This window comes from Pipistrellus hanaki, assembly GCF_964339955.1.
Source record: "Pipistrellus hanaki genome assembly, chromosome: 19".
Lineage (NCBI taxonomy): Eukaryota > Metazoa > Chordata > Mammalia > Chiroptera > Vespertilionidae > Pipistrellus > Pipistrellus hanaki.
This window is the reverse complement of record NC_140521.1, coordinates 4170098-4194285: the sequence shown is the minus strand read 5'-3', so window position 1 is coordinate 4194285 and position 24188 is coordinate 4170098. Positions and strand designations below refer to the sequence as shown.

Genomic DNA, 24188 nt, shown 5'->3' with positions numbered 1-24188 from the left:
AGGGGACACTGGGCAATGTTTGGGTTGTCACAAGGGGGTGGGGGGTGGGGGGAAGAGGTGCTACTGGCATCTCCAGGCCAAGGATACTGCTCAACACCCTTACAATGCACAGGATGGCCCCCACCATGCAGGGCCCCCTAACCCAATGTCCGCAGTGCTGAGTGGAGACATTCTGAGATGACCCGACTCACATCAACACACACACACACACACACACACACACCAGCATCCAGACCTCTACTCTCATCTCCCATGTCATTTGAAGAGACCTACAGGCAAAGGGGAGGTGTGTAGGGTGGGGGTGGGGGTGGGGAGAGTGGGGGGACAGAGGGTAGGGGGAGCAGAGTGATGGAAATAAAGCAAGCCCCGCCCACACACGCGCCACAGCCACCATTAACGTCATATTTATTGTTATTTAGCTGCTCAGGAAAACATATACAGGTATATACAATATGCATGAATACAGAAGACTGCACTTTACATAGTTTTTTTTTTTTTAAAAAAAGAAAGAAAAAAAAATAACACTCAATTTCATGAGCTATTGTCACAGTCTCCCAACCAAGCATTTCAGAAATGAATTTCTTTTTTTTTTTTTAAGAGTCAAAGAAGATTACAGGATTGCCTAACACACAGCAGAGTTAAGGTTTCCTATTTTACATGTGCAAGAACGTTTTTTTGTTTTATTTTTTCCCCCCGAAGAGTTCGCGATGGAGTACCCATTACCAGTGTTTGGAACCTCGTGGGCTGGGGGTGTGTGTTTCTCATTTGCCTTTCATGTTTCCCATGGAACCAGATGTAACGAAATGCCATCCTTTTGCTTAAGGCTATTTGTAAAGCTGTTCCATTCCGGGGTCCGGGAGAGAGAATGTTTTTAAACTTCAGGTGTTTCTGAGCGGATGGCCAAGCACTGGGCAGAGTCAAAAAGACAAACACTTAGCTCCTCAGCCTGAAGCCCCCCTCTCCTTCCCCCCCCCCCCCCACTTTCTCTCCTTTCGACCTGATCCGCTCACACACCACCTTCTGACAAATTCACACCGCGGGCTTAGGCCTGCCCTCTGTCATGGGGGCGTCAGCCCCCGGGGCAGACACCCGTCCAGGCCAGGACCTTGCACTGTCCAGACTCGGACCCGAGCCAAAAAAAAGGCCGGCAGAAGGAAAGAAAGAGAGGGGGTGGGAGTGGGAGGAGTGGCTATGGAAAGAGCAAGATTTTCCTAGATGCTCTTCTCCCCTCCCTTGGCAGAGAAGGTCTTTGAAATAAACCACGTGGGTGTTGGATGGTGAACCCAAAGCCTTCAGGTCCCTTGCTACAAAAAAAAAAAAAAGCCAGGTCTGCAAACTCTGGGGACCTGGGGGGAGGGGGAGGGGGAGCAAAAGGGGAGATGATGATCAAAATGGGGGATTTCGGAAGCCGTGGCCCTTCCCAGAAACCGGTAACACAGGGGCCGCCGATTGGGATGGAATGATACCGGGGTCACTTCCTGTCTGACCCACCCCTGGGATCTCCATGCCCCCACCCCCACCCCTCCAGGTCCTTCGAGACTCCCCTAAGCATCCACGGCACCCCAGGGTGCCCGCTCCCGGCACCCGGAGCCCCCGGTGGCCACACTCCGGGAGGGAGGACCAGGGGGCATGCCTGGCGGGCCCAGGAGCCCCCTCACCCAGCCTCCCTCCCTCGTCACGTCTCAGAGAGTTAATTCTCCGTGAGCCACGTGGGCTGTGGCTCTCCTTTTGCAACAGAGTGAGGAGATTAGGTCAAAAAGGGGGGAGGGGGGAGAGGCATGGTGGAATTCCAGGGTTCAAAAAAAAAAAACAAGGCCCAGGTATCCGAGTCATGAGTTATAGTCTCTTTCTCCTCCCTCTGACCCCCAGCCGTCTGCAAAACCCAGCCAAAAAGTAATTTTTTTTTTTTTTAAATTCCCAGGCTTGGAGAGAGGAGGGGGCTCAGCAAGCTGAGCCTGGGCGCCCTCCTCCCTCGTTGCCCAGGTGGGAGGGGGTCACATAGATCAGAGTGGGGGGGACCCGTGGGAACAGGCGGGGGGGGGGGAGATACACCCAGCCCCCCACCCCCAGCGCCTCCCTCCAGAGAACAGCGGTCCGCAGAGGCCCCCGGGGAAGCAGGGATCGCCCCCGCGGCCTGGGCTGGAGCAGAGCTGGAACCCGGGGCCCCCACACCCCCGACCCCTCAGACACTGCGGGCTGGGAGGCCCCATCCCCCACGCGGACCAGGGCTGCTCAGCAACGCGTGACCATCCGGGCCCGGCATCTGTGAGAGGCCCAGGAGGGGAGGAGAGAACTCCGCTGTCAAGCCTTCTGCGTCCTTCCCGCAGCGCGGCCGGCCACGCCCCCGCCCAGACCGGGCGGCTTCCAGCAGAACGGTCTCTCTCTCTCTCTCTCTCTCTCTCTCTCTCTCTCTCTCTCTCTCTCCCCTTGGGAAACAGACCACACAGCACCCCCGGTGGAATACCTAAGGGGAGGGGGGGACACTCCTTGTTTGGCTCCCGCCTCCCTGATGACACTTGGATGCCAACAGATAATATGGCGATGAACAACGTGACTTTTTCCGCAAGGTTCCAGGGCCACTCTTCTCCGGGATTTCCATTTTAATAAGCCGTGAACAAAGCAAAGAAGGGAAAAAAGGAGAAAGAAAGAAAAGAAAAAGGAACCAAAAAATAAAGGGAAGGAGGAAAACAAGGGGGGGGGGAGGAATAAGAATAAAAGAGAATTAAAAAAAAGAAAGAAAGAAAGAAAGCAACGCTCCTCTTATTGTGAACTAACAGTCCTCGGGCGTACAGCCGCGTGGAAAATAAAACAAAACACTGTAAGCCACGGTGACGGGGAAATAAAAGGGGGTGGGGGGGTGGATTCTCTAAGCGAGGAAGAGGCTTGAGCCGAAGCTGGCTAACGGCAGAAGGGTTAACACTGGTAACATACTGTGGCAGACAGAGTCTCTCTTTTTTTAAAATAATAAAAAAAAAAATATGTTTGAGGTTGTTTCTTTTTCTTTTTTTTCCTTTCTTCCCTTTTAAATTAACCCTTTCCGGTCCATACGCCGCCACTACGCCGGTCCCAATCTAGAAAAGAGCCCATTCATTCCTTCAGCGACAGTGGCCCTCTCCGGTTATTAGAGGTGAGGGAGGGGGAGGGGGTGGGGGGGGAGAGGGGAGGAGAGGGGAGGGGGAGGGAAGGGCCTGGTGCAGGGGGAGGGGGCACTCTTGTCTGTTCAAGTGAGGGCGGCCACGAACGTCCCGAACCGGTTGGAGATGTCGGAGTGCAGGGACCGCCAGGTGGGCACGGAGGCTCGGGCCTTGGCGTCGCCCACGTCGTCTGTGCAGTGGACAGACAGGCACTGCAGATGGCTGCCGGGCTGGGCCGCGGGGGCCTTGTTCGCGGGGAGGTCGTGGGCTGTGGGAGGAAGAAGGGGGAGAGAGGGGTTAGCGTGCTCGGCTCCGCAGGAGGCCCTGGAGGGGGAGGGGGAGAGCAGCCGTGGCCTCGCGTCGCGCCGGAAGGCGTTCTGAAGGGATCTGGAGACGTCTGGTTAAAATGCCCCGCTCGTGCCTCTGATCCGGATGAGACCTCAGCCCATGGGAGTCCTCCTCCTCCTCCTCCTCCTCCTCCTGGGTCACCGCGGTAGACCCCTGGGAAATGGGATGGTTGGGACAATCCTATTTCAGGGTTTGCTCCATCTCAGATGCACTAGAGTTCCCCAAAGATTTTAGCTGGACCCAAGCCATGTCCGGGAGGTTTCCTAGAGGAGGGGGCATCTACACGGGGCATTGCAGCGAGTGTAGGAGTCCGTTCGGGATGCAGCGAAAGGGTGCTAGGGAAGACTGTCCAGGTCCAGACCCCAGCTTATCCACTCGCCATCTTCCAGAAAGACATTGGCGAAGGGTCTACCATGGGCTGGGAACGTCCTGAACAAGGTGCCACACTGCTCCGTGCAGTGAAGACGGAAAGTCTGGATTCCCCCAACCAGGCCTTTTTGCCCTTTGCCCAAGCGCTGTATCAAGGGACTTTGGGTGATAAGGGTGAATAAGGATGAGGGAGTCCAGTCCTCCCTACGCCCTTAGCAAAAAGAGTCCCTTCCATTTCCTTCGCACGCGGTCACACGGCACCAGAGACATCACGAATGCCTGCGTTAGACGGACGGGAGGGGAAACTGGCTGCTGGACAACCATTCACACCTTAGTGCGAATTAGACTCAAAGAGCACAAGAACTGGGATGCCTAGAGCACTTGCTACGGAGGGCTGCTCACTCACTGCCGCCTGGTGACCAATGGTTCTATTCTGAGCCAGACACGCCATAGACGGGTGAATATTCTCATGATCCCCCCTTTTATTTTTATTTTTTTTAATATACATTTTATTGATTTTTTTACAGAGAGGAAGAGAGAGGGATAGAGAGTTAGAAACATCGATGAGAGAGAATCATCGATCAGCTGCCTCTTGCACACCCCCTACCGGGGATGTGCCCGCAACCAAGGTACATGCCCTTGACCGGAATCGAACCCGGGACCTTTCAGTCCACAGGCCGACGCTCTATCCACTGAGCCACACCGGTTTCGGCATGATCCCCCCCGTTTCAGACAGCCTGAATCTCAGAGAGGAGAGGCGACCTCCCCAAGGTCACACAGCCCGGAAGGTGCACTTCTGACTCAGCAGAGGATTGGGGGGCCCCGTGGGGCCGAGAGAGCACGCCCCGATACTGAACTCCGTACCCAACCCACCCTCCTCAGAGGCACAGCGGGCAGGCCCCGCCAGGGCCCTGTGCCAGGCAGGCGTCACCTCGCCCAGCTCGCCTTGTGGGATTAAGAGCGAGAAAAACCTTCCCAGAAGGACGGGCCCAGGCAGCCGAGGCCAGGCGGTGACTAACCGGGTTTTGCAGGGGCCCCCACCCTGGGGCGCTGGAGACACCCGGCTTTGGGGTGCTGGGAGGAGCTGGGGCGGGAGAGGAAGTTCTCTCCTCGGCTCCTTCCCTCCTCCACCGGCCTCGGCGGAGTGTTCCGACCAGGTGCCAGGTGTGGGCCAGCCCTGCGGGTCCAGCAGGAAATGAGGCAGACACTGTCCTCATTCCGCTCCCCCATCCCCACCCCGGGAGCCAGCGTCCTAGCACAGTCACCGCGGAGTCACAGACGGGGGGCTGGAGTCCCAGTCCCACCCAGTCCCTCCGATCCCGGCTGCCGAAGTGGGGGTGACATCACCTCCCTGGTTTGCAGAAAAGATCCCCACACAGGGCTTCTGGGACTGTCATTAGGATCTGGGGGGGTCAGAAGGTGAGGGGTCCCTGCACCCATCGAGACGCCCCCACGCCTCGGCCCCCTCCTCGGACCCGGCCAGACGGACACGCTCCCGTCCCTGGCACTGGCGTCTCACGGGAGGAGGAGCCCGGGTGGGGAGCCTGGTGGGTGAGCGGGCGGCCGGAAGGCCACTCCACACCAGAGCCGGGCTCCCCCACACACGGGGAGCCCCGGGTTCTAGCCACGCGGGTGCTCAGCCTGCACACGTCTGCTCTGCGGCCCATGCAGCCGGCGGACGCCCCGGGACACGGCCTAGCGCCCCCAAGAGGAGTTCTGCTCCCAGCACTGCAAGCTCTGCCTGGGCGAGCGGGATCGCGTCCGCCAACCAGAGCGACGCCTTTCCACGCGTGATCTCCGTGTGCCCATTGCACAGGCAGCAAACCGAGGCCGCTTGCCGATGCTGGCACCAAGGCCCAGACCCAAGCTCCCGTCGCCTGGATTTCTTGCTCAGTGGCTGCAGGATCAATTGGCATGACCCCGAGCTACGGGGAGGCTTAGGGACCCTTCTGCCACCTGGGTCTGCTGAGGGAGGGTCCCGGATGGACGGGACTGGCCCAATTTTCTCAGGATGCTCTGTTCCCAACTTACAGACAACTCCGACACAATCAAGATGGCTGCTCTTCTAAGAGAGAGGGATCGTTAGAAACATCGATGAGAGAGAATCATCGACCAGCTGCCTCCTGCACACCCCCTACCGGGGATGTGCCCGCAACCAAGGTTCATGTCCCTGACGGGAATCGAACCTGGGACCCTTCAGTCCACAGGCCGACGCTCTACCCGCTGAGCTACACCGGTTTCGGCACGGCGGCTCTTCTTGCACAGGCTGGATTGTGTCGGCACACAGCGCAGCCCTTCCGGGAATTATCATCTCCGTCCCTCTCCCAGCAAGCCCGGCAGCAGGGCGACCCTCCTCCCCGCGTCACAGGAGGCCCCGGGGCTCAGAGAGGGTGAGGGGCTCGCCTGCCGTCACAGAGCACTGGCTGGTAGGGATGCACCAGGGCGTGGCGTATCCACAGGGAATATGTTTCAAGAGGGTGCATTCCCCTTCGGGTCCTGACAACCCCAGCATGACCGAATGCATCCTCCCGCCCCAGGATGCCTTCCAGCCGGGGACCCGGCACGCCCCGACCGACCGCGCCGAGCGGCTGCCCATAAATCAGTCCCGCGGAAGCCGCCTCACGTCGGGGCCTGCCCCGGCTCCGAGAGGCCCGTCCCGGCTCCTGGGGCGGCAGGGCCCAGGGATAAGCCACCCCCTCGCCCAGCTCCCCGGATTGGGGGACGGGGGGGGGGGGGGTGGACCCTGGAGTAGCTCGGCGCCGGCACAGGCAGACCCCCCGGAACCTGATGGTGTTGCCGTGTGTTTTCCTCGTGTTAGCCGTCAGCCTGCCGCCCCCATCGACGGGCAGCCTGGGGGAGGGGCGGGCTTGGTGTGTCCAGCCCAGCACCCCACGCACCCCAGGCACCCCAGGCACCCGGCGGGGGGCCTGAGTGCTGACTCCGTTTGGCTCAGTGGGTATAGAGCGTCGGCCTGCGGACTGAAGGGTCCCAGGTTCGATTCCGGTCAAGGGCATGGACCGTGGTGGCGGGCACATCCCCGGTGGGAGGTGTGCAGGAGGCAGCTGATCGGTGTTTCTCTCTCATCGATGTTTCTAACTCTATCCCTCTCCCTTCCTCTCTGTAAAAAATCAATAAAATATATATATATATTTTTTTAAAAAAAAAAAAAAAGGTGCTCCATTGAGCCGGGGCCAAGAATTCCCTAGGTGCTAACCCCGGGTGCAGGGGTGGGGGAGTGAGGAGAAGGGGGGCTGGGCAAAGTGTTGGCTCAGGCTGTAGGATTAAATGAGATGATGCGGGTGAGGACACAGGAGCAGGCCCCGAGCCCGGAAAGACTCTGCTGCTCTGGGGGTTTCCCCGCTCCCCGCTGGGGGACTGCCTGGGACTCTGAAGGCAGCCCCAGCTCCTGGGAGTTTCTCTGCCGCCTCCCACAGGCCCGGAGGCCCGCCCCACCCCTGCCCTGGGAGCCTGGGAGGGCGGGGGCCGGGGGCCACCCCAGGCAGCGGCAGCGCCCGGGAATCAGAAATTCCGGGGGTATTTTTAACTCCGGGCTTATGTAAGGAGCCGTGTGGGCCCCGAGCACAATAGCGGTGACTCTCTCGCCCCGCTCACCCTCCTCGCAGGATCCCGACAAAGGCGAATGTATTTTGGTTTCTCCTTTATTTGGGCCTGACCGGAGGAGACGCCGGTATCTGTGACAGCTGCCACTCAGCTGGGGGATTTGGGGGGGGGGGGGGGGTTAGGAGGAGGGGAGACTGGGGCCCTGGGCCAGAGGCAGAGGCGGGCCTGGGAGCCACAGGGCTGAGCGAGCCACACCGTCCCCGCAGATCCGTCCCACAGCCCGGGAGTCCCTCAGGTCCCTCAGACACATCCCTGCCCCCAGACGCTCCTCGCTCCTGCTCCCCGTCTCTGAGAAAGGGCTGGGCGTGGCACCCCGAATGCAGGACCCCCAGGAGGACCTTCCCGGGCCCCGTGGGAGGTGGGGACCCCCTGCCACCAGGCTCAGGGGCAGGAACGGTCAAGCCAAGCCCCACACCGGCAGCACCAAGAGGGTCTGCTCAGCCAACCCAAACACCCCCCTCCACTCCTCGCCCACGCTCGGCAGGTTTCGGGGGGGCCCCTGCTCTGCATGCGGAAGCCCCGATTCCAACGCCACCACCTCCGTCTGAGTCTCAACCCCGCCCCCCTTCACCAGCCCCGGGACCTTGGGCCCATGCAACAACCTGCTGAGCCTCAGATTCCCCACCTGTGGACGCGGATAAACACTCCCTCCCGGGAGCTGTGTGGCCTTGAGCAAGTCACTCCCCCTCTCTGGGCCTACTGGGTCCTCTCCCCAATGACGGGGGGTGGATGGACGGACAACTGCCCCTGATTCTCTTCCTATCCATGGGGGCGATGAGATTTTACATTCACTGTAGAGAGGAGATGGGGGAGGGGGGTGGTTTACAAAGTCAGAGATACTAAGATGCCTTCACCCGAATTCCAAGGATCGGGGACCCAGGGCCAGCAGCCTGAGGGACACTCCCCCCGGCCGTCTCCTCGGGGCCTGTGGGGGGGACTGGCCACGCCTCAAGCCCAGCCTTCCATCTGCATCCCCCACCCGCTCAGAGCTCTCCCATCCACGGCTAGCCATGACGTCGCCATGACAACCGAGACACGGAACAAGGAGACCGGCCACACGTCTACGGACCAGCAGCTCCAGGGATGTCAGCGCGAATGCTGACCTTGGGCTTCATTCCATCTCATTCGATCCCCCCCTCCAACACCCAGGGAGTGAGGGCCCCCCGCTCCAACTCCTCCACAGGACAGGAAACTGAGGTTCGGGGCGGGAGCGTTCCTGGTCCCCAGCCACACAGCCGGCCAGGGGCACCCCCAGGTCTGTCTGAGGCCAACGCGTGTGGCTTTATCCACGTCCCGTGAAAACGCAAAGTGTCCCTCTGTCCTGTCCCCACCCCCCCATCCCATTCTTCCTCAGTCTCTCCCCCCTGGATCTCTCCCTTCCTCTCCCTGCCCCTCTCCTTCTCCGAGATCAATACTATTATTATTATTTTTTTATTTATTTATTTTTTTTTTGGAAAGGACCCTGACACTCATCCATGGGGACCCAACGCCCCGGGGGACCGAGGAACCAGAGATAAAACCCAAGGCCCGCCGAAACCGGTTTGGCTCAGTGGATAGAGCGCTAGCCTGCGGATTGAAGGGTCCCGGGTTCGATTCCGGCCAAGGGCATGTACCTGGGTTGCAGGCACATCCCCGGTGGGGGGTGTGCAAGAGGCAGCTGATCAATGATTCTCTCTCATCGATGTTTCTAACTCTCTATCCCTCTCCCTTCCTCTCTGTAACAAATCAATAAAACATATTAAAAAAAAAAAAAAAAAAGTCCCGATTTAAAAAAAAAACCGAGTCCCGTTCAAGGCTTCCTCCATGGACGCTGCCCTCCAGGTGCCCACAGGCCCCAGCTGATGGGGGCCGATGTGTGGGGACTCCGAGGGGCGGGGAGGGGTCCCGGACACCCCACGTTCCCGGCCCGCCCCGGGGTGCAGGAGGAGCCAGCCCCCCACCAGCACGGGGGCAGCTCGGCCTGCGCGCGGCCCCGCCGGGCCCCGGAAGCTTCGGGAATTAATCGGAGCTGACTTGGCTGAGGGCAGCTGTCATTTAGATGGAGGACTGGCTGAGGGCTCCACTGAGGCGAGGCAGGCTGCTGCCGAGGGCAGGCGTGGGGGGCGGGGAGGCGGAGGGGGCCGGACGCCGAGCCTGCCCCGGCCCGGAGCGGGGAGGAGAGACATGCGGGGCGGCGTAGGAGGACCCGTGTCCACCGGAGGGACCGGGCAGGCCCCTCTCCCCGGCCTGAGCAGGATCGGTCTCCTTTTCCTGGTGCCTCCAGCCACGTGGCCAGTGACCTGGGACAGATGCAGCCCTGCGCACCCCCAGGGCCACTCCTGGCCGGCCTGCTGCTGAGATCTGACAGACTGGGGGGTGGGGGGGAGTAAGGAAGCTGGGGACCGACCCCCCTCAGCCAGCACCTTCCTCCTGACAGCGTCCACGGCGGTGCTTGTGCAGAGACAGCATTGCACAGCGAGTCCGGGGCACCAGGTTTCAGCCTCAGCTCTGAACCTCTCCGAACCTCAGTTTTCTCATCCATGGAATGGGTAGGAGGAGGCATATGGCTCACGGGGCCATCGGAAAGGTCCGGCGATGATGTCAGCAAATCACTTAGCTCTCTCGGAGGCACCGACGCCGCCCCAGGAAGTGGTATACCACCGTGATTCTTACGTCTGTGCTTCTCTCCACCCCTGCCTCCTGCACGGCCCCTCCTGCTCTGGGTCTTCTCACCTCCTTACCCACAATTCCATGGCACTGGACCCGCCGCTGGGCCGCCCTGGGAGGAACAGGTCCCTCTCTGCGCCCCTAACCACCGACCACCGGAGCCCACACCTCCCTGAGCTCCCGGCTCCCACTCCGCCTGTCACCCGGTGAGCCACTCCACAATCATAGTTTTTAGCCGAAACCTGTTCAGCTCAGTGGATAGAGCGTCTGCCTGCGGACTGAGAGGTCCCAGGTTTGATTCCGGTCAAGGGCATGTACCTTGGTTGCGGGCACATCCCCGGTAAGGGGGTGTGCAAGAGGCAGCTAATGGATGTTTTTCTCTCATCGATGTTTCTAACTCCCTATCCCTCTCTCTCCCTTCCTCTCTGTAAAAAATCAATAAAATATATATATATATATATATATATATATATATATATATATATATATATATATTTTTAAATCATCATTTTTATAAAGTAAGACAGATAGACGGACGCATTTCTGCAGAATTAGAATCTCCTTGCTCCCAGCCCACTGGAGGACAGACAGACCAGACACAGGGATAAGTCTGAATTAAAAAAAAAAAAAAAAAAAAAAAGCAACAACAAGTTTTTGAAGTGCCGATGCTTTGGGCGGAGGTTCTGGGGACATCGGCCCAGCTCACCCCTCTGCGGCCCTGCGCGACCTGTGTGACCTTCTCGTGTGGGGGTCGGCGGGGCAGAGTGGCGGGCTCACCCAGGCAGGTCCCCAGAGCTCTCTGAGCCCCATCCTCCGGAAAGGGCTTCGCGGGGCCAGGCACGCTCTGTGGGGATGGGGCCTGGGGCTCCTGCCTCGCAAAGAGGGGCCGCCCTGCGTGGTACCCAGGTGACGCTCCGTATCCGGTTCCATCACTCCCCACACCTGGGCTGGGGCAGCCTCTCAGGCAGCGGCTCTCAACCTTCCTGATGCCTCGGCCCTTTAATCCAGGCCCTCACCCAGCCATAAAATTATGTTCGCTGCTGCTACTGTTAATGCATCGCAATGTTGCTACCTGTTATGAATCGTAATCTAAATATCTGTGTGGCTCAGTGGATAGAGCGTCGGCCTGCGGACTGAAGGGTCCTGGGTTCGATTCCGGTCAAGGGCATGTCCCTTGGTTGCGGGCACATCCCCGGTAGGCGGTGTGCAGGAGGCAGCTGATTGATGATTCTCTCTCATCGATGTTTCTAACTCTCTATCCCTCTCTCTTCCTCTCAGTAAAAAAAAAAAATCAATAAAAAATATATTTACAATAAATAAATAATAAATAAATAAATATCTGTGTTTCCCGACGGTCTTGGGCTCCACAGCAGCGGTTCTGCGCCTGTGGGTCGCGACTGACAGGTTGAGTACCGCTAGCAGGGTCTCCTAAGACCGTCAGAAAACACAGACATTCACATTACGATGCATAACAGTAGCAACACATTTAATTTTAATTAGTAACCAAATTAATGTTATGGTTGGGGGGGGGTCACTTCAACATGAGGAACTGTATGACAGGGTCGAGGCGTTAGGAAGGTTGAGAACCACTGCTCTACGGAGTCCATGGGCTAACACAGGGGTCGGCAAACTCATTAGCCCACAGAGCCAAATATCAACAGTGCGACGACGGACATTGCTTTGGAAGAGCCACATTTTGTAAACTTAAACGATACAGGTAGGTACATTGTTATTCACTAAATTAGGACACATGGTATTCTGTGGAAGAGCCACGCTCCAGGGGCCAAAGAGCCGCATGTGGCTCTTGATGCCCACAGATGGGGTCCCCCCCATCCCTGTGCCTCCACATCCCTGTCCCACACCCCTACACCATGGGCATCACCATCGGGCCCCGGGCATTAACGTCCACCAGTTCCTCTCTGAAGTGGCAGGCGGGGAAACCGAGGCACGGAGAGGCACCGAGACGGGTCCCGGGTCATCCCACAGTGAGGGGGAGGGCCGAGGGCAGGTCATCTGATCGCCGCGTCTCGGCTTCCCCATCCGCGAAGCCAGACCAGGCACACCTGCCGGGGAGGGCCGCCGGGAGCCAGCCGTGTGGTCGTATGATCAAGCACGGACACTGGTGAGGGCGAACGCCGATCCCGTGTCCCTCCTTCTAGGCTCGCCGAGGCCTCGCCGTAACCTCGGCGGCGGAGGCGCCTCATCTCTCAGCCCTAGTCCGAGGCGGGGAGTCCAGGGAGAGGTGGGCACGCGGGCGGGGACAAAGGACTCAATAATCCGCCCAGCCTCGCCTTCTGTCAAATTCCCTGAGACCCACACCCTACCACACGACACACCCCACAGCACCCACGCCCGGCTCTCGGGAGGATTTTCGGGATTTGCCGAGGTCTGGGGGCTGGAGAAGCAGCCTCAGAGCCGGTGCCTCCCCTCCCGGGGCGGAGACCACGGCCCCTGGCCCCTGGGGTCCTCGGAGGAAGGCAGGACTGGACCCCAGAAAGACAGGGCTGGCTGCTGCTGCTGCACCTCTGGGGAAGCTGAGGCCAGAGAAGGCCCCGTCGGGGGCAGGAGTCTGATCAGGCCTGGCCGCCCACGCCCGCACCCAGTTCCTATCACACACACACACACACACACACACACACACGGTGTGACCACGGAGGATACGGGCATCGCCAAGCGGTGGCACCGTGGTCCAGCCGGCTCTCCCCTCTCGCCGGACCAGGACCGTCACGTCTCCCTTCACCCTCCTGGCCCTTCCACAGTCGGTCTCTCCACACCCCGCAGCGTCTCAGACCTGCCCTGCTCTCCGCCACGGCCTCTAGAAGGTGCGTGCCCCGACATCAGGGGCCTTGCCTCACCGATGCACCACTGACACACAGTAGGTCCTCAGCCCACAGGCTGACCGACCACCTCCATTCCTGGGAGCAGGAACTCACCCCCACCCCTACCCCTCTACCCGCCCCCCCAAAAAAAGTCCCTAGAATAAGGGAGACTCGAACCACAACCCTGGGGCCTCCAGACCAACCTGAAAAGGGGATTTTCACGGCTGCCACGGCACCAAGGAAAGAAGGCCTCTTTGGGCTGAAACCGGTGTGGCTCAGTGGATAGAGCGTCAGCCTGCGGACTGAAAGGTCCCAGGTTCGATTCTGGTCAAGGGCTTGTACCTTGGTTGCGGGCACATCCCTGGTGGGGGGTGTGCAAGAGGCAGCTGATGGATGATTCTCTCACTGATGTTTCTAGCTCTATCCCTCACCCTTCCTCTCTTTAGAAAATCAATAAAATAAAAAAATAAAATATATATATATATATATATATATATATATATATATATGTATATATGTGTGTGTGTGTGTGTGTGTGTGTGTGTGTGTGTATATATTCTTTTTAAATGAGATAAACCAGTTCGTTTCTTAGGCCTCAACTCCTTCATCTGTCAAATGGGACTCAGTGGCGTCGAGGAGTCATCAGACAGCCCAGATAACACGCTTTGCACGGTGTTTGGAACTCGGTGAGCGCTCGTTGGCGGCTGCTATCTCTACATCATCATCATCATCATCATCATCAAACGGTGCCTCTCGAGGCTGGCCCTCCTGCCTCCCGGGGGCCCAGTTTGAGGCTGGGGTGGGGGGGGTCGGGGGGGGGATCGGGGAAGGCCGAGCTCGCTCAGCCGCCCTTCGGAGGCCCCACACACACACCTCTGAGCCAAGAAGCACACACAAGGCCCCAAACAGGCCAGGACACCCAGGCCGCCCCTCCCCGGCCTCCAGCCGCCTCCCCCCGGGGGGGGGAGCCTGTGCCCCCAAAGGGGGGCTCCCCCTGAGGGGCACCGGGAAGGACAGGGCCCGTCTCCCCCAGCTGCCGCGGCTGCCAGCCTCCCGCGGCCCCAGGCGGGTCTGGAGCGGCTCTGAAAGGCCTGGGGCGCCCGGTCCATTCAGCTGCTTGCGGGCGGCCCCAGTGAGTTCGTCTCACCGCGGCGGAATACTAAGCAGCTCCCGGGAATATTAAGCAGCTCCGGGGAAGCAGATGCCGGCTCTGGTGTCAGGGGGAGGGAGGGAGGGGGTGGGAGGCCGCAGGCCTGCAGGGGGAGAATTCAAGTTCCGCTTCAGGCGGCCCCAAAGGCCTTCCCAGGCCCCGCTGGGCCCGAGTCGTTGTCACAGCGACAGGTGACCAGAGAGACCAAGAACAGGGCATCATCCTCCCGTGGGAGCCGGGGCTGGAACCTCGAATGCCTCCCTTCGCTTCACCAAACAGCCTCCCCCCGACGACACCCATTTTAGAGACGAGGAAACTGAGGTGCAGGACAGCAACACGGCTTTTCTCAAAACCACAGGCTACAAGAGGGCGCCACGGTGAAAAGCCAGAACCCAAAGCATCGCCTCGGCCCTTTTGTCTGCGTGACCACCTCTCACCGCCCCGGGGTGCCCTCTCCCGGGCAGACACCGAGCCGCCGGACCCCTGGGCAGACCGGGAGCTGCCAGCTGCAATGCCTGCCGGGTGCTCAGATTCCCCCCCACACGCTGCAGAGCAAAGGTCCACGTTCTGTTATCCTAATGGTCGTCCCTGACACCCGAGCCGCCTCCATCACCCCCACCCCATCCCGAAAACACGTCTGGGTGCATGGCTTCCTCCAGGCGTCCCCGTTCCGGGCGGGGAAACTGACCCCAGCCAGCAGGGTGGGGCCCAAAGCCGCTGCCCCGCCCCCGTTAAGGACAAGGCCAGGAAGCAGTCCCTCCTCTGCTGGTCCCCGCCGGAGACCCCAGGTCGAGGCTCATCCCACTTGTAGCCGAGGAAGCTGGCCCGTCCCGGATTCCCCGGGAGCACCGAGAGGGGAGGGGACCTGCCCCGAGTCACACGGCCCTGGTTCCGAGGTCGACGCCTCCCAGCCCTCCCTGATTCCCACTGTGAGCCCTCCCACTCCTGGCTCTCCGGGGAGGCACCCATCAGCCCCTGGGGCTTGTTCCCTTTGGGACTTCTTGGGAGCCTATATTGTTTTTTCTCTCCTCCATAATTAGGAATTAAGAATCCACACTAACAAAAGAGGAAGATGCAAATGGACCGTGCCCTCGTGACGCCCGCCCGCCAATCAGGAGTTAGTATGCAAATTAGCACAACAAAGATGGCGGGTACATATGCACAAGCAGGTGCCCAGCGCTCCGGGCCTCTGGGCAGCGTGGGAAGGCAGAAAGATGGCTCCTACTGGAGCATAGGCTGTGCCCACAGCCAGGGGAAGGAAGGCCCATTCTTGCACAAATCTTTGTGCATCGGGCCCCTAGTAATAATTTAATAATAATAATAATAATAATAATAATAATAACAGCTCATGTGTATTGACACTTAGCCGGTGTGAGTCGTTGCTGTATGTGTGAGCCGTGCAGTCCCTCCCGACAGAACCCACAGGCTAAAACTGCCATTACCCTCCCTCCACAGATGTGGAAACCATGCAGCTCTGTGTTCTGGGGCAGGGGCTGGCCTAAGCCACGGGTGGGCCAGGCCCCATGCCAGCCTGGCAAACCCGGCCCCCTCCACCTTCTCCCGAGCCCGTTTCACAGACCCTCCGTCCCACATGGCCGTGGGGTCACTCCCCAGGTGAGGGAGGCCGGGCCGACACGGCTCTGCACGGCTTCTCCTGTCTCCACCGGCTGGAGGCGTCCCCAGGTGGAGCAGCAGCCTGGACCGGCGGGGACAGATCCAGTGTTCCCGCCGGCCACCAACCACACCCACGGTCAGGTCTGCACCGCACCCGCCTCATCTGTAAAATGGGTCCATAGAAGCAGCTGCTTCCCAGGGGCGTGAGGATGGAATGGCTGAGTCACGCTCGGCTCCCAAACTGGCCCCCCTGCCCCTTCCATGGCTGCGGAGTGGTGTTAGGAGTCCAAACACCATCTCGCTTTGGGGGAGGGGGGACGGTTTAAGGTGACCAGACGTCCGCTTTTGGTGAGACAGTCCCGATTTTTAACCATTTGTCCCACGTCCCTCAGCATTTTTTTAAAAAGTCCCGATTCTTTTGAAAACTCCGAGGGACGCGGGACACATGGTTAAAAATCGGGACTGTCCCGCCAAAAGCGGGACGTCTGGTCACCTTAGGGGGGGGAAGGGGGAGAAAGGAGGGAGAACCTCTGGTACTGGAACCAGGGTTCAGAGCAGGAAGGGCTGGGCCCTAACCCCACCTCTGCCTGTGATCCCCTGGGATTGGCCCAGACCGCCTGGGCCTTGGTTTCCCCATGTGTAAAGTGGCAGGTGTCCCGGGATGCTGGCCCCTGAGCAGGGTCCCCAGCCCAGCCTAAGGGCCCGACACCTGCTGCTGGGACCACAGTCCGAGGTGACCTTCCTCTGAGGCCGTGGTTCTCCGCCTTCCTCAGCCCCGACCCTTTCACGCAGCTCCTCCTGCTGTGGTGACCCTCAGCTGCAAAATTATTATTATTTTTTTTAATATATTTTATTTATTTTTTACAGAGAGGAAGGGAGAGAGATAGAGGGCTAGAAACATCCATGACAGAGAAACATCGATCAGCTGCCTCTTGCACACCCCTTACTGGGGATGTGCCCGCAACCAAGGTACATGCCCTTGACCGGAATCGAACCTGGGACCCTTCAGTCCGCAGGCCGACGCTCTATCCATTGAGCCAAACCGGCCTCGGCCGCAAAATTATTTTCGTTGCTACTGCATCACTGTAATGTTGCTAACTGTGAATGCATCGTCATGTGAATATCTGTGTTTTCCGATGGTCTTAGGCTCTACAGTAGGGGTGTCGAACTCCATCAGAGAAGGGGCCAAAATCTAAAATCCAGCCTAAATCGCGGGCCGAATGGTTTACTGAACAGTCATAAACTGACAATGTCATAAACTGACAGAGGAGTGCAGTGATGACAGCGCGGTGCGGGCCACATTGCAAGGCCTGGCGGGCTGGATTTGGCCCGCGGGCCGTGTGTTTGACACATGTGCTCTACAGCATCGGTTCGCGGCATGAGGAAGGTTGAGAACCACTGCCCTGAGGCAAGCTGCTGTGACTGCCCCACCCCATCCCTCACAGAGGAGGCCGGGGGCCAACATCCCCTGACTCCAGAGCAGACAGGAGGACGTGCCCAGAACCCAGAGCAGGGGCTGGGCGCCAAGGGGTTAAGCCCGGCTGGGATTTCTCCAGGAAGGCAAAGACCTCGGCAGCAGCAAGCAGCTGAGGCCGGGCCGCCCCCTGCTCCCTGCCTCCCTGCCGCCTGAAGCCTGACCCCTGACATTCCCACTCCGGGCCTCCGCACTTGCATGTCAAAAAGGGAAGGCGGGACAATCTCGCCATCCACAGGGACACACGGTTCCAGAGAAAAGGGGGGAGTGGCAAAGCGGGGGGGGGGGGGGGGCGGGGGGGCCTGCCGATTTCCTTTAGCAGAGTTTTCAGTTCACGCCCCAAGGAAAAAAAAAAAATTTAAAGAAAGACCTAGAAGGGCGCTGGAGGGGGACCCAGGGGGCTGAGAAGGTGGCAGACGAGTTCTCCAGAACCGCCAGGCACCACTGTAATGTCTGATTGATTAACTCGGAGAGGGACCTCTCTCCCGGGCCTTCGGGGGGGGGGGGGGGGTCTGGGGGAGGTTCTGGTGGCAGGAGGGCGCCCCATGTGCAGAGATGGGCGGCCTCCCTGGGAGGATTCACTGAGAGGCCCCGGGGGGACCCCAATCCCCTCTCTCGGGGTGGGGGGGTGGGGGGGAGGGGAGACACACGACCCTGCAGTAGTTAAAGCCGAGGATGATAAGGAATTTACCCAATGAGATTTACACAGGGAAACCCTAATTAAGAGGTTAGTCTCCGGTTTAATTGCCTTCCAACGCAGGCAGCCCAAGCCCGGGCAGATGGATTTCCAGTCCGACCTCATTAAAAAATAATCATAGACAAATAGAATCCAGAGTATAAAATCCCCAGATCCACACACACACACACACACACACACACACACACACGGTGGCTAATAAGTGGGGGGGGGGGGGGGGTAAGTGGGGTGAAGGGCCAGGGCCTGGCCTCACCCAGAATCCTCTGGAGGCCCCTGGCCTGAGCCCCCCTGGGCCTATGGCCCCTTCCCTCCTCGCCCTCTCTCCCCCCTGGTGAAAGCTGCTGGCTCTGACTCCCTGCCCCTTCAGGCCGCCCCCCACCCCGCCCCCGCGCCCCCAGCCCCTGCTCCCCTTGAAGCTGGCATGCTTGCCGGGAGATAAATTGGAAGCATGCCTGGCCCCCCACCCCACCCGGGGCGGACGCCACATACCAGACAAAACGGCTGCAGGCCTGGTCATGGGGGTTAAGAACGGGTTTTCGGTTTGGGCCAGGAATGTGGAGGGGCCCAAAGGAACTGGCCCGGACCATTGTTCCAGGAATGAAAGGGAGAGGAGAAGGGAAGAGAGGAGGGGGCGACAGTTAGGGAGAGGAGGGGGGAGAGAGAGAGAGAGAGACCCAGCGAACACCTGGGAACCACAGCCGGCGATGTTTTTCCGTCCCCGTGGGGCCTGGCAGGCAAAGGGGGGATGCACCATGTGCCCTTCACACTCAAGGGGGGTGAGGCTGGACCCCAGTCTGGGCAGAAGGAGGGTTCTGCTCCCCAGGCATCCCCATCACCCCAACTCTGTTGGACTCCGCTGAAGATGCATGCTGGAGGCGGAGGATCGGATGAGCTTTCTTTCCAAAAGCAAAACGGAGAACGTCCCCAGCCAGCGTGGGTTTGGGGAGAGACAGAAGCCAGGAGACCAGCCAGCCAGCCCTGCCCGGGCTGTCTCTTCTGTCCCAGGAGGGGGACCCGGGCCCGGGACAAAGGAGCAGGTCAGCGTTACTATCGGGGTTTCCTCCCGCCGGGCGCAGCTGGTGAGGGGCGCCCCTGTCTCGTCACTGCCCCGGGGTGGCCCATGGGGCACACATCAGCGTCTACACACAGAGCAGGGGTGACGCGTGTGCGTTTACATGCCATCGGCATGGTTGCCGTGGTTTTCAGAGACGTTTCCAGCACCCGCCCAGGGGCTGATTCTCCACACCCCGTACAGACAGAGACCCTGAGAGGCAGGCGTACGACGGGGCGAGGAGGTTGGAAACGCCGAGGGGCTCCCAGAAAACGCTCTGTTTTTCTAAAACCTCCAACCCGTCTTCTCGCTGATGTACACCCTAACCCCGTGGTCGGCAAACTCATCAGTCCACAGAGCCAGCGATCCACAGGACCGCGATGGACACGTCTTTGGAGGGCCACGCTTTTTCCCAACGTCAACTTCTTCGAACGCCGCCACGTCTTCAACACAGACTCGCCCGGGCGGCCGTGGCATTTTTGTGGAAGAGCCACCCTCCAGGGGCCCAAGAGCCGCCTGTGGCTCTCGAGCCGCGGTGTGCCGACCACAGTCCCAAACCATACAGCCACCTGGGCGATTTCTGCCCTTCGCAACGGCCACCTTCGCGCCCCTCCCTCCACGGCGCCCAAGCTCAGCGCCAAACACTCCACGGGCGGGTTTCTCGCCGCCCACTGGGGGGGGGTGGGGGGACGAGGGGCCCCGTAAAGGGGCGCCCGCTCCCCCAGTCTCTGCAGCACCCCACCCCTCCCCCTCCGAGGCCCCCCACGCCTCCCGCCGGGGGAGGCAGGAGGCAACTGTATCAGGTTAAGGCACGTGACCTCTCGGATGGATGTGCCAGCCACGGGGCTGAGTGCTTTTCATTTTCTCCCACGATCCTCACCACGGCCCTGTTCAACCCAACACACAGATGAGGAAACTGAGGCAGGCCCAGGGCGGTGAGGGATCAGGCCAGGGGGCGAGGCCCTGGCTTCCTGGGGTCGGAATGGAGCGGCCAGCTCCCCAGGCCAGCGCTGGGTGACTCAGAAGCAAACGGCACCCTCTCGCAGCCCCCACCCAGACGCCCTCTCACAATTCCCACCCAGACGCCCTCGCACGCTCTGGGTGGGGGACCCCGTATCAGGGTCACTAGGTGCCAGGCAAGCACAGCCCATGGGAGGGAGGGACTGCCATTGGCAACAGAGAAATGAGGAAAGCCGGCTGGGGAGGAGGCGACCCCATGCCCAGGGCCCCCTCTCCTGCCTTCCCTACTCACCCCTGCAGAAATGGGAGCTGGGACCCTGGACCCTGGGCCCTGGACCCACACCTGCCCCTCTGAAGAGAGAAACACCCATCACTAAGGTGACCAGACAGTCAAAAGCGGGACGTCTGGTCACCTTACCCATCACCCCTCCTGCGTCTCCGTGGTTTCGGGGTGGCCGTGCTGCCTGATGTCTCCGGAGAACGGGCCTCTCCCCGCCCCCTCCAGCCCTCCAGCCCTGGGGCCAGGCAGGTGTGCCCCCTGCCGCGGACAAAGCCCCCTTCTTTCCTCATTCCATCATCGGGCACCTACCGGCGGCTGAGCCGTGCCAGGTGCCGGGGAGAGCTGCCGCTCTGTCTCCACGTGGGTCTCTGCTCCTACGTCAGAGCCACCTGGCCCACGACCCTCCCCCTCTCCCCCCAGACCCTCCCTCCCGACGCCCGTCCACTTCCTGTGGAACATGCACCCCATTGTCCTTTCTATCTGCTTGTCTTCGGGGCGATCCCCTCCCCCCACAGACAAGATGTCTGTTTTGCCCGCAGATAATGGTTCTGGCCCGATACTCCCTGTTGACAGGGGTCCTACAAGAGACCTGAATGGACCCATTGGACAGACAAGCAGGTCGAGGCTCAGTCCCACCAAGCCACCTCCCCAGGCCCCGAGGCCCAAGGCTCTCTGGCCCTTCGCCCGTCGTGGGGAACAGATGGTAAAGGTTTGAATAATCAGCACAGGCACGGCTGGCCATCGCCGGGAGGGGGCGAGACGGCGTGTGCGTGGGTTTTTATTCCGAGCATCTGCTGGTAGGAAATCAGCTGCTCTTCTGGGCTGGAGATAGTGGTTCTGAGCACAGGCCCCCGAGTCAGACAGGCACCGGTGTGACTCTGCATTCTGCCTCCCTCCCGGCGGGGAGGCCCTGGACAAATCACTCTGCCTCTCTGAGCCTCGGTTTTCTCATCTGCAAAATGGGGCTAGGCGTGAAGGGTGCTCCCTGGCCACACACCGTTACGATTCCTTTTGCAACGAACAGAGTCAGGGAGGCCTAACCGGTGTGGCTCAGTGGACAGAGCGTCGGCCTGCGGACTCAAGGGTCCCAGGTTCGATTCCGGTCAAGGACATGTGCCTTGGTTGCAGGCACATCCCCAGTGGGAGGTGTGCAAGAGGCGGAATCAATAAAATATATATATTTTTTAAAAGAGTCAGGGAGAAAGGGGGGAAAAAAAGAAACTTTCACGCCAAAACCAGTTTGGCTCAGCAGATAGAGTGCTGGCCTGCAGACTGAAAGGTCCCAGGTTTGATTCTGGTCAAGGGCATGTACCTTGGTTGCGGGTACATCCCCAGTAGGGGGTGTGCAGGAGGCAGCTAATCAATGTTCCTCTCTCATCGATGTTTCTCTCTATCTCTCTCCCTTCCTCTCTGTAAAAAAAAAAATCAGTAAAATATATATTTTTTTTAAAAAAAGAAAAGAAAAAAGAAACTTCCAGAAGGTGGATGCCAGCCGGGGTCGCCCAGAGATCGGCCCCTGCGCCTCCTCGGGGCCTGCACCTTCCTGTCCGCTGCCCCGTCAGGCCGGAGAACAATGGCTGGGAAAAGAAGGAAGCTCGGGCTCCCTGGGCCCGGGCATAAATCACGGCCTGGCCGGATTAGAGGGAGGACGGACGCCCCCAGGCCCCTCTACCTGCGGCAGGCCGCGCCCCGCCGTGGCCTGAGCGCCCTGTCCTCACCTGGGGCCCAGGTGTCCCCCGACCATGGGCAGCGAGCCTGGCTGCCTCTGCAGAAGGGGCTCGGCTTGAAGACAAAAGAAGGAAACAGACATTTTCTCACAGACGTGGAGCTCGGATGCGACCAGCATTCATTGCAAACCTACTATGTGCTATCAGGTCCCATTCCTCCTGGATCGTCTCTACGCCCACACCTGCCCCTCCCTGTTTCTGGAGAGAAGGAAAAAAAAAAGAGAGAAAAGAAAAACACGCCAGCTCCGTCCAGCCTCAGGGTTCCTGTACTTGCCGTCCCCCTCGCCTGCAACACCCTTCCTGCAGGCCCGACAGGGCTCTGCTCTGCCTGTGGGAACCTATTGTTCGATCGCCAGCCATTCCGCAAGCAGGCTGACAGCTGACAGTTCGATGGGGAGCTTGACATTGGCCGCGGTGGGAGGTGTTTACACCAGGGCAATGGGCAGACCCTTCCAGCGTCACGTCTCCCCTGGTTTGGCCAGTGACCAGCACGCCCCAGGCTGGGTCCCCCTCCTCCTTCGGGTCTCAGCGGACAGTCACCGCCTCCCAGGGGTCCCCTCTTCCTGGCGGCCCCGTCTAGAAACTCACACACATCCCACGTGAGAGAGACACACATGTTGATGGGTTACCTCCCGCATGCACCCCGAACCAGGGGCCGGAAGCCTGCCACCGAGGTACGTGCCCTTGACCAGAATCGAACCCGGGACCCTTCAAGTCTGCAGGCCGGCAACGCCCTATCCACTGAGCCACATGGGCCAGGGCTGGCCTCTACTTTTTAGAAGCCAGCAGTACCCTCCCCCTCCTTTGCAGGTGTGACAGCCAAACACATCTCCGGACGCTGCCAAGGGTCCCCAGAGTGAGAAGCGGAGCCAGGGCCCCCAGAACCGGGTGTTACCCCCGCCCCCCAGTTTGCAGCAAGGACACTGAGGCTGGAAGAGGTGCTGGGACGTGGCCGAGGGCCTCCAGTGGGAGCAGGGAGTGACTGCCCTTCAGCCGATTCCAAAGCGTTTGCTGTCAACCACGCTCAGAGAGGCAAACCATCCGCCCAGGGTCACACAGCACACCGCAGCAGAGCTGGGATTCGAACCCGGGCCTGCCTGCCTGCCTCCCAGCCCCTCCCACTCTCACCGGGGACAGGGATGCCCACTCACGCTTGAGTTCGCGCTCTCTCTTGCTCTCACCCTCTCTCTGTTCGACCCAAGCCCGCCGGGTCCCCCGGCCCCGCCTGAGGCTCCAGACACTGGGGTTTCCTAGCCCACTGCCAGCCCCGGATGGCTCGCCGCGGGCGCAGGCTCTGGGCAGAGGGCTCCTGGGCCGGGGACCAGCTCATCGCATGAGTCCCTCCCAGGAGAAGGCTGCCCATTCCTCACGCGTATCAGGGAATGGTCCTTCCGCGCTCAGGGCAAGATAAAACCCTGAACACCGCCCTGACCGGTGTGGCTCAGTGGATAGAGCGTCGGCCTGCGGACTGCAAGGTCCCAGGTTCGATTCCGGCCAAGAGCATGTACCTTGGTTGCAGGCACATCCCCAGTGGGGGGGGGGGGTGCTGGAGGCAGCTGATGGATGATTCTCTCTCATAGACGTTTCTCTCTCTCTATCCCCTCTCCCTTCTTCTCTGTGAAAAATCAATAAAATGTATTTTTTTTTAAAAAAACAAAAAACTAAATACCGAGGCGCTGCCATCCACCATGGCTGGCCGCACCGGCCGAGGTCCGAACAGGGTCTGACTGCCCGGACAAGGACGGCGCCCGGCCGTGAGGCCTGAGGCGGCTGCTGCAGGGGCAGGGGTTCCAGCCCGGCCCGGCCCTCTGACAGGACAACCCTCCGGCCTCAGCCACTGGACCCCGAAGGACAAGCCCCCCGGCCTCCCTGCGACGCGTCCCCTCATCCCCAAGAGGCGACAAGCAGCAGCCGCCATGTTACCAGGGCCTCTGAAGAGTCGCATGGCACACAGTAGGTGCTCAATTAAAGCAGAGTGCTTTCCCCGTGTCAGGCAGCCTTCCGAGTGCCCACTCGCGTACGTATGAACCCGCTGAATCCTCCAAGTCTTATTTTCGGGGAAACAGGAACTACCCTGTTTCCCCGAAAATAAGACAGTGTCTTATATTAATTTTTTTTTCTCCCAACGTTGCGCTAGGTCTTATTTTCAGGGGATGTCCTATCTTTCCAGGTACTAGGTCTTATTTTCGGAGGATGTCTTATTTCCGGGGAAAACACGGTAGTATCGTCCTCTTTCACCAACGAGGAAATGGAGGCGCAGAGAGGGTGAGCAAGCTGTCCCAGGTCACACAGCCGAGA

At 59.8% G+C, this 24188-nt stretch overlaps 1 protein-coding gene across 1 annotated transcript in view; it reads right to left on the bottom strand.

The window, feature by feature from the left end:
• Positions 1-388: 388 nt before the first annotated feature.
• Positions 389-24188, bottom strand: part of MN1 (MN1 proto-oncogene, transcriptional regulator) — a 46160-nt gene continuing 22360 nt past the window's right edge. The window contains exon 2 of the mRNA XM_084868127.1: positions 389-3402. Coding sequence (XP_084724253.1) covers positions 3221-3402 — 182 coding nt within the window. The 3' untranslated portion in view covers positions 389-3220. The remainder of the gene's footprint in view (positions 3403-24188) is intronic.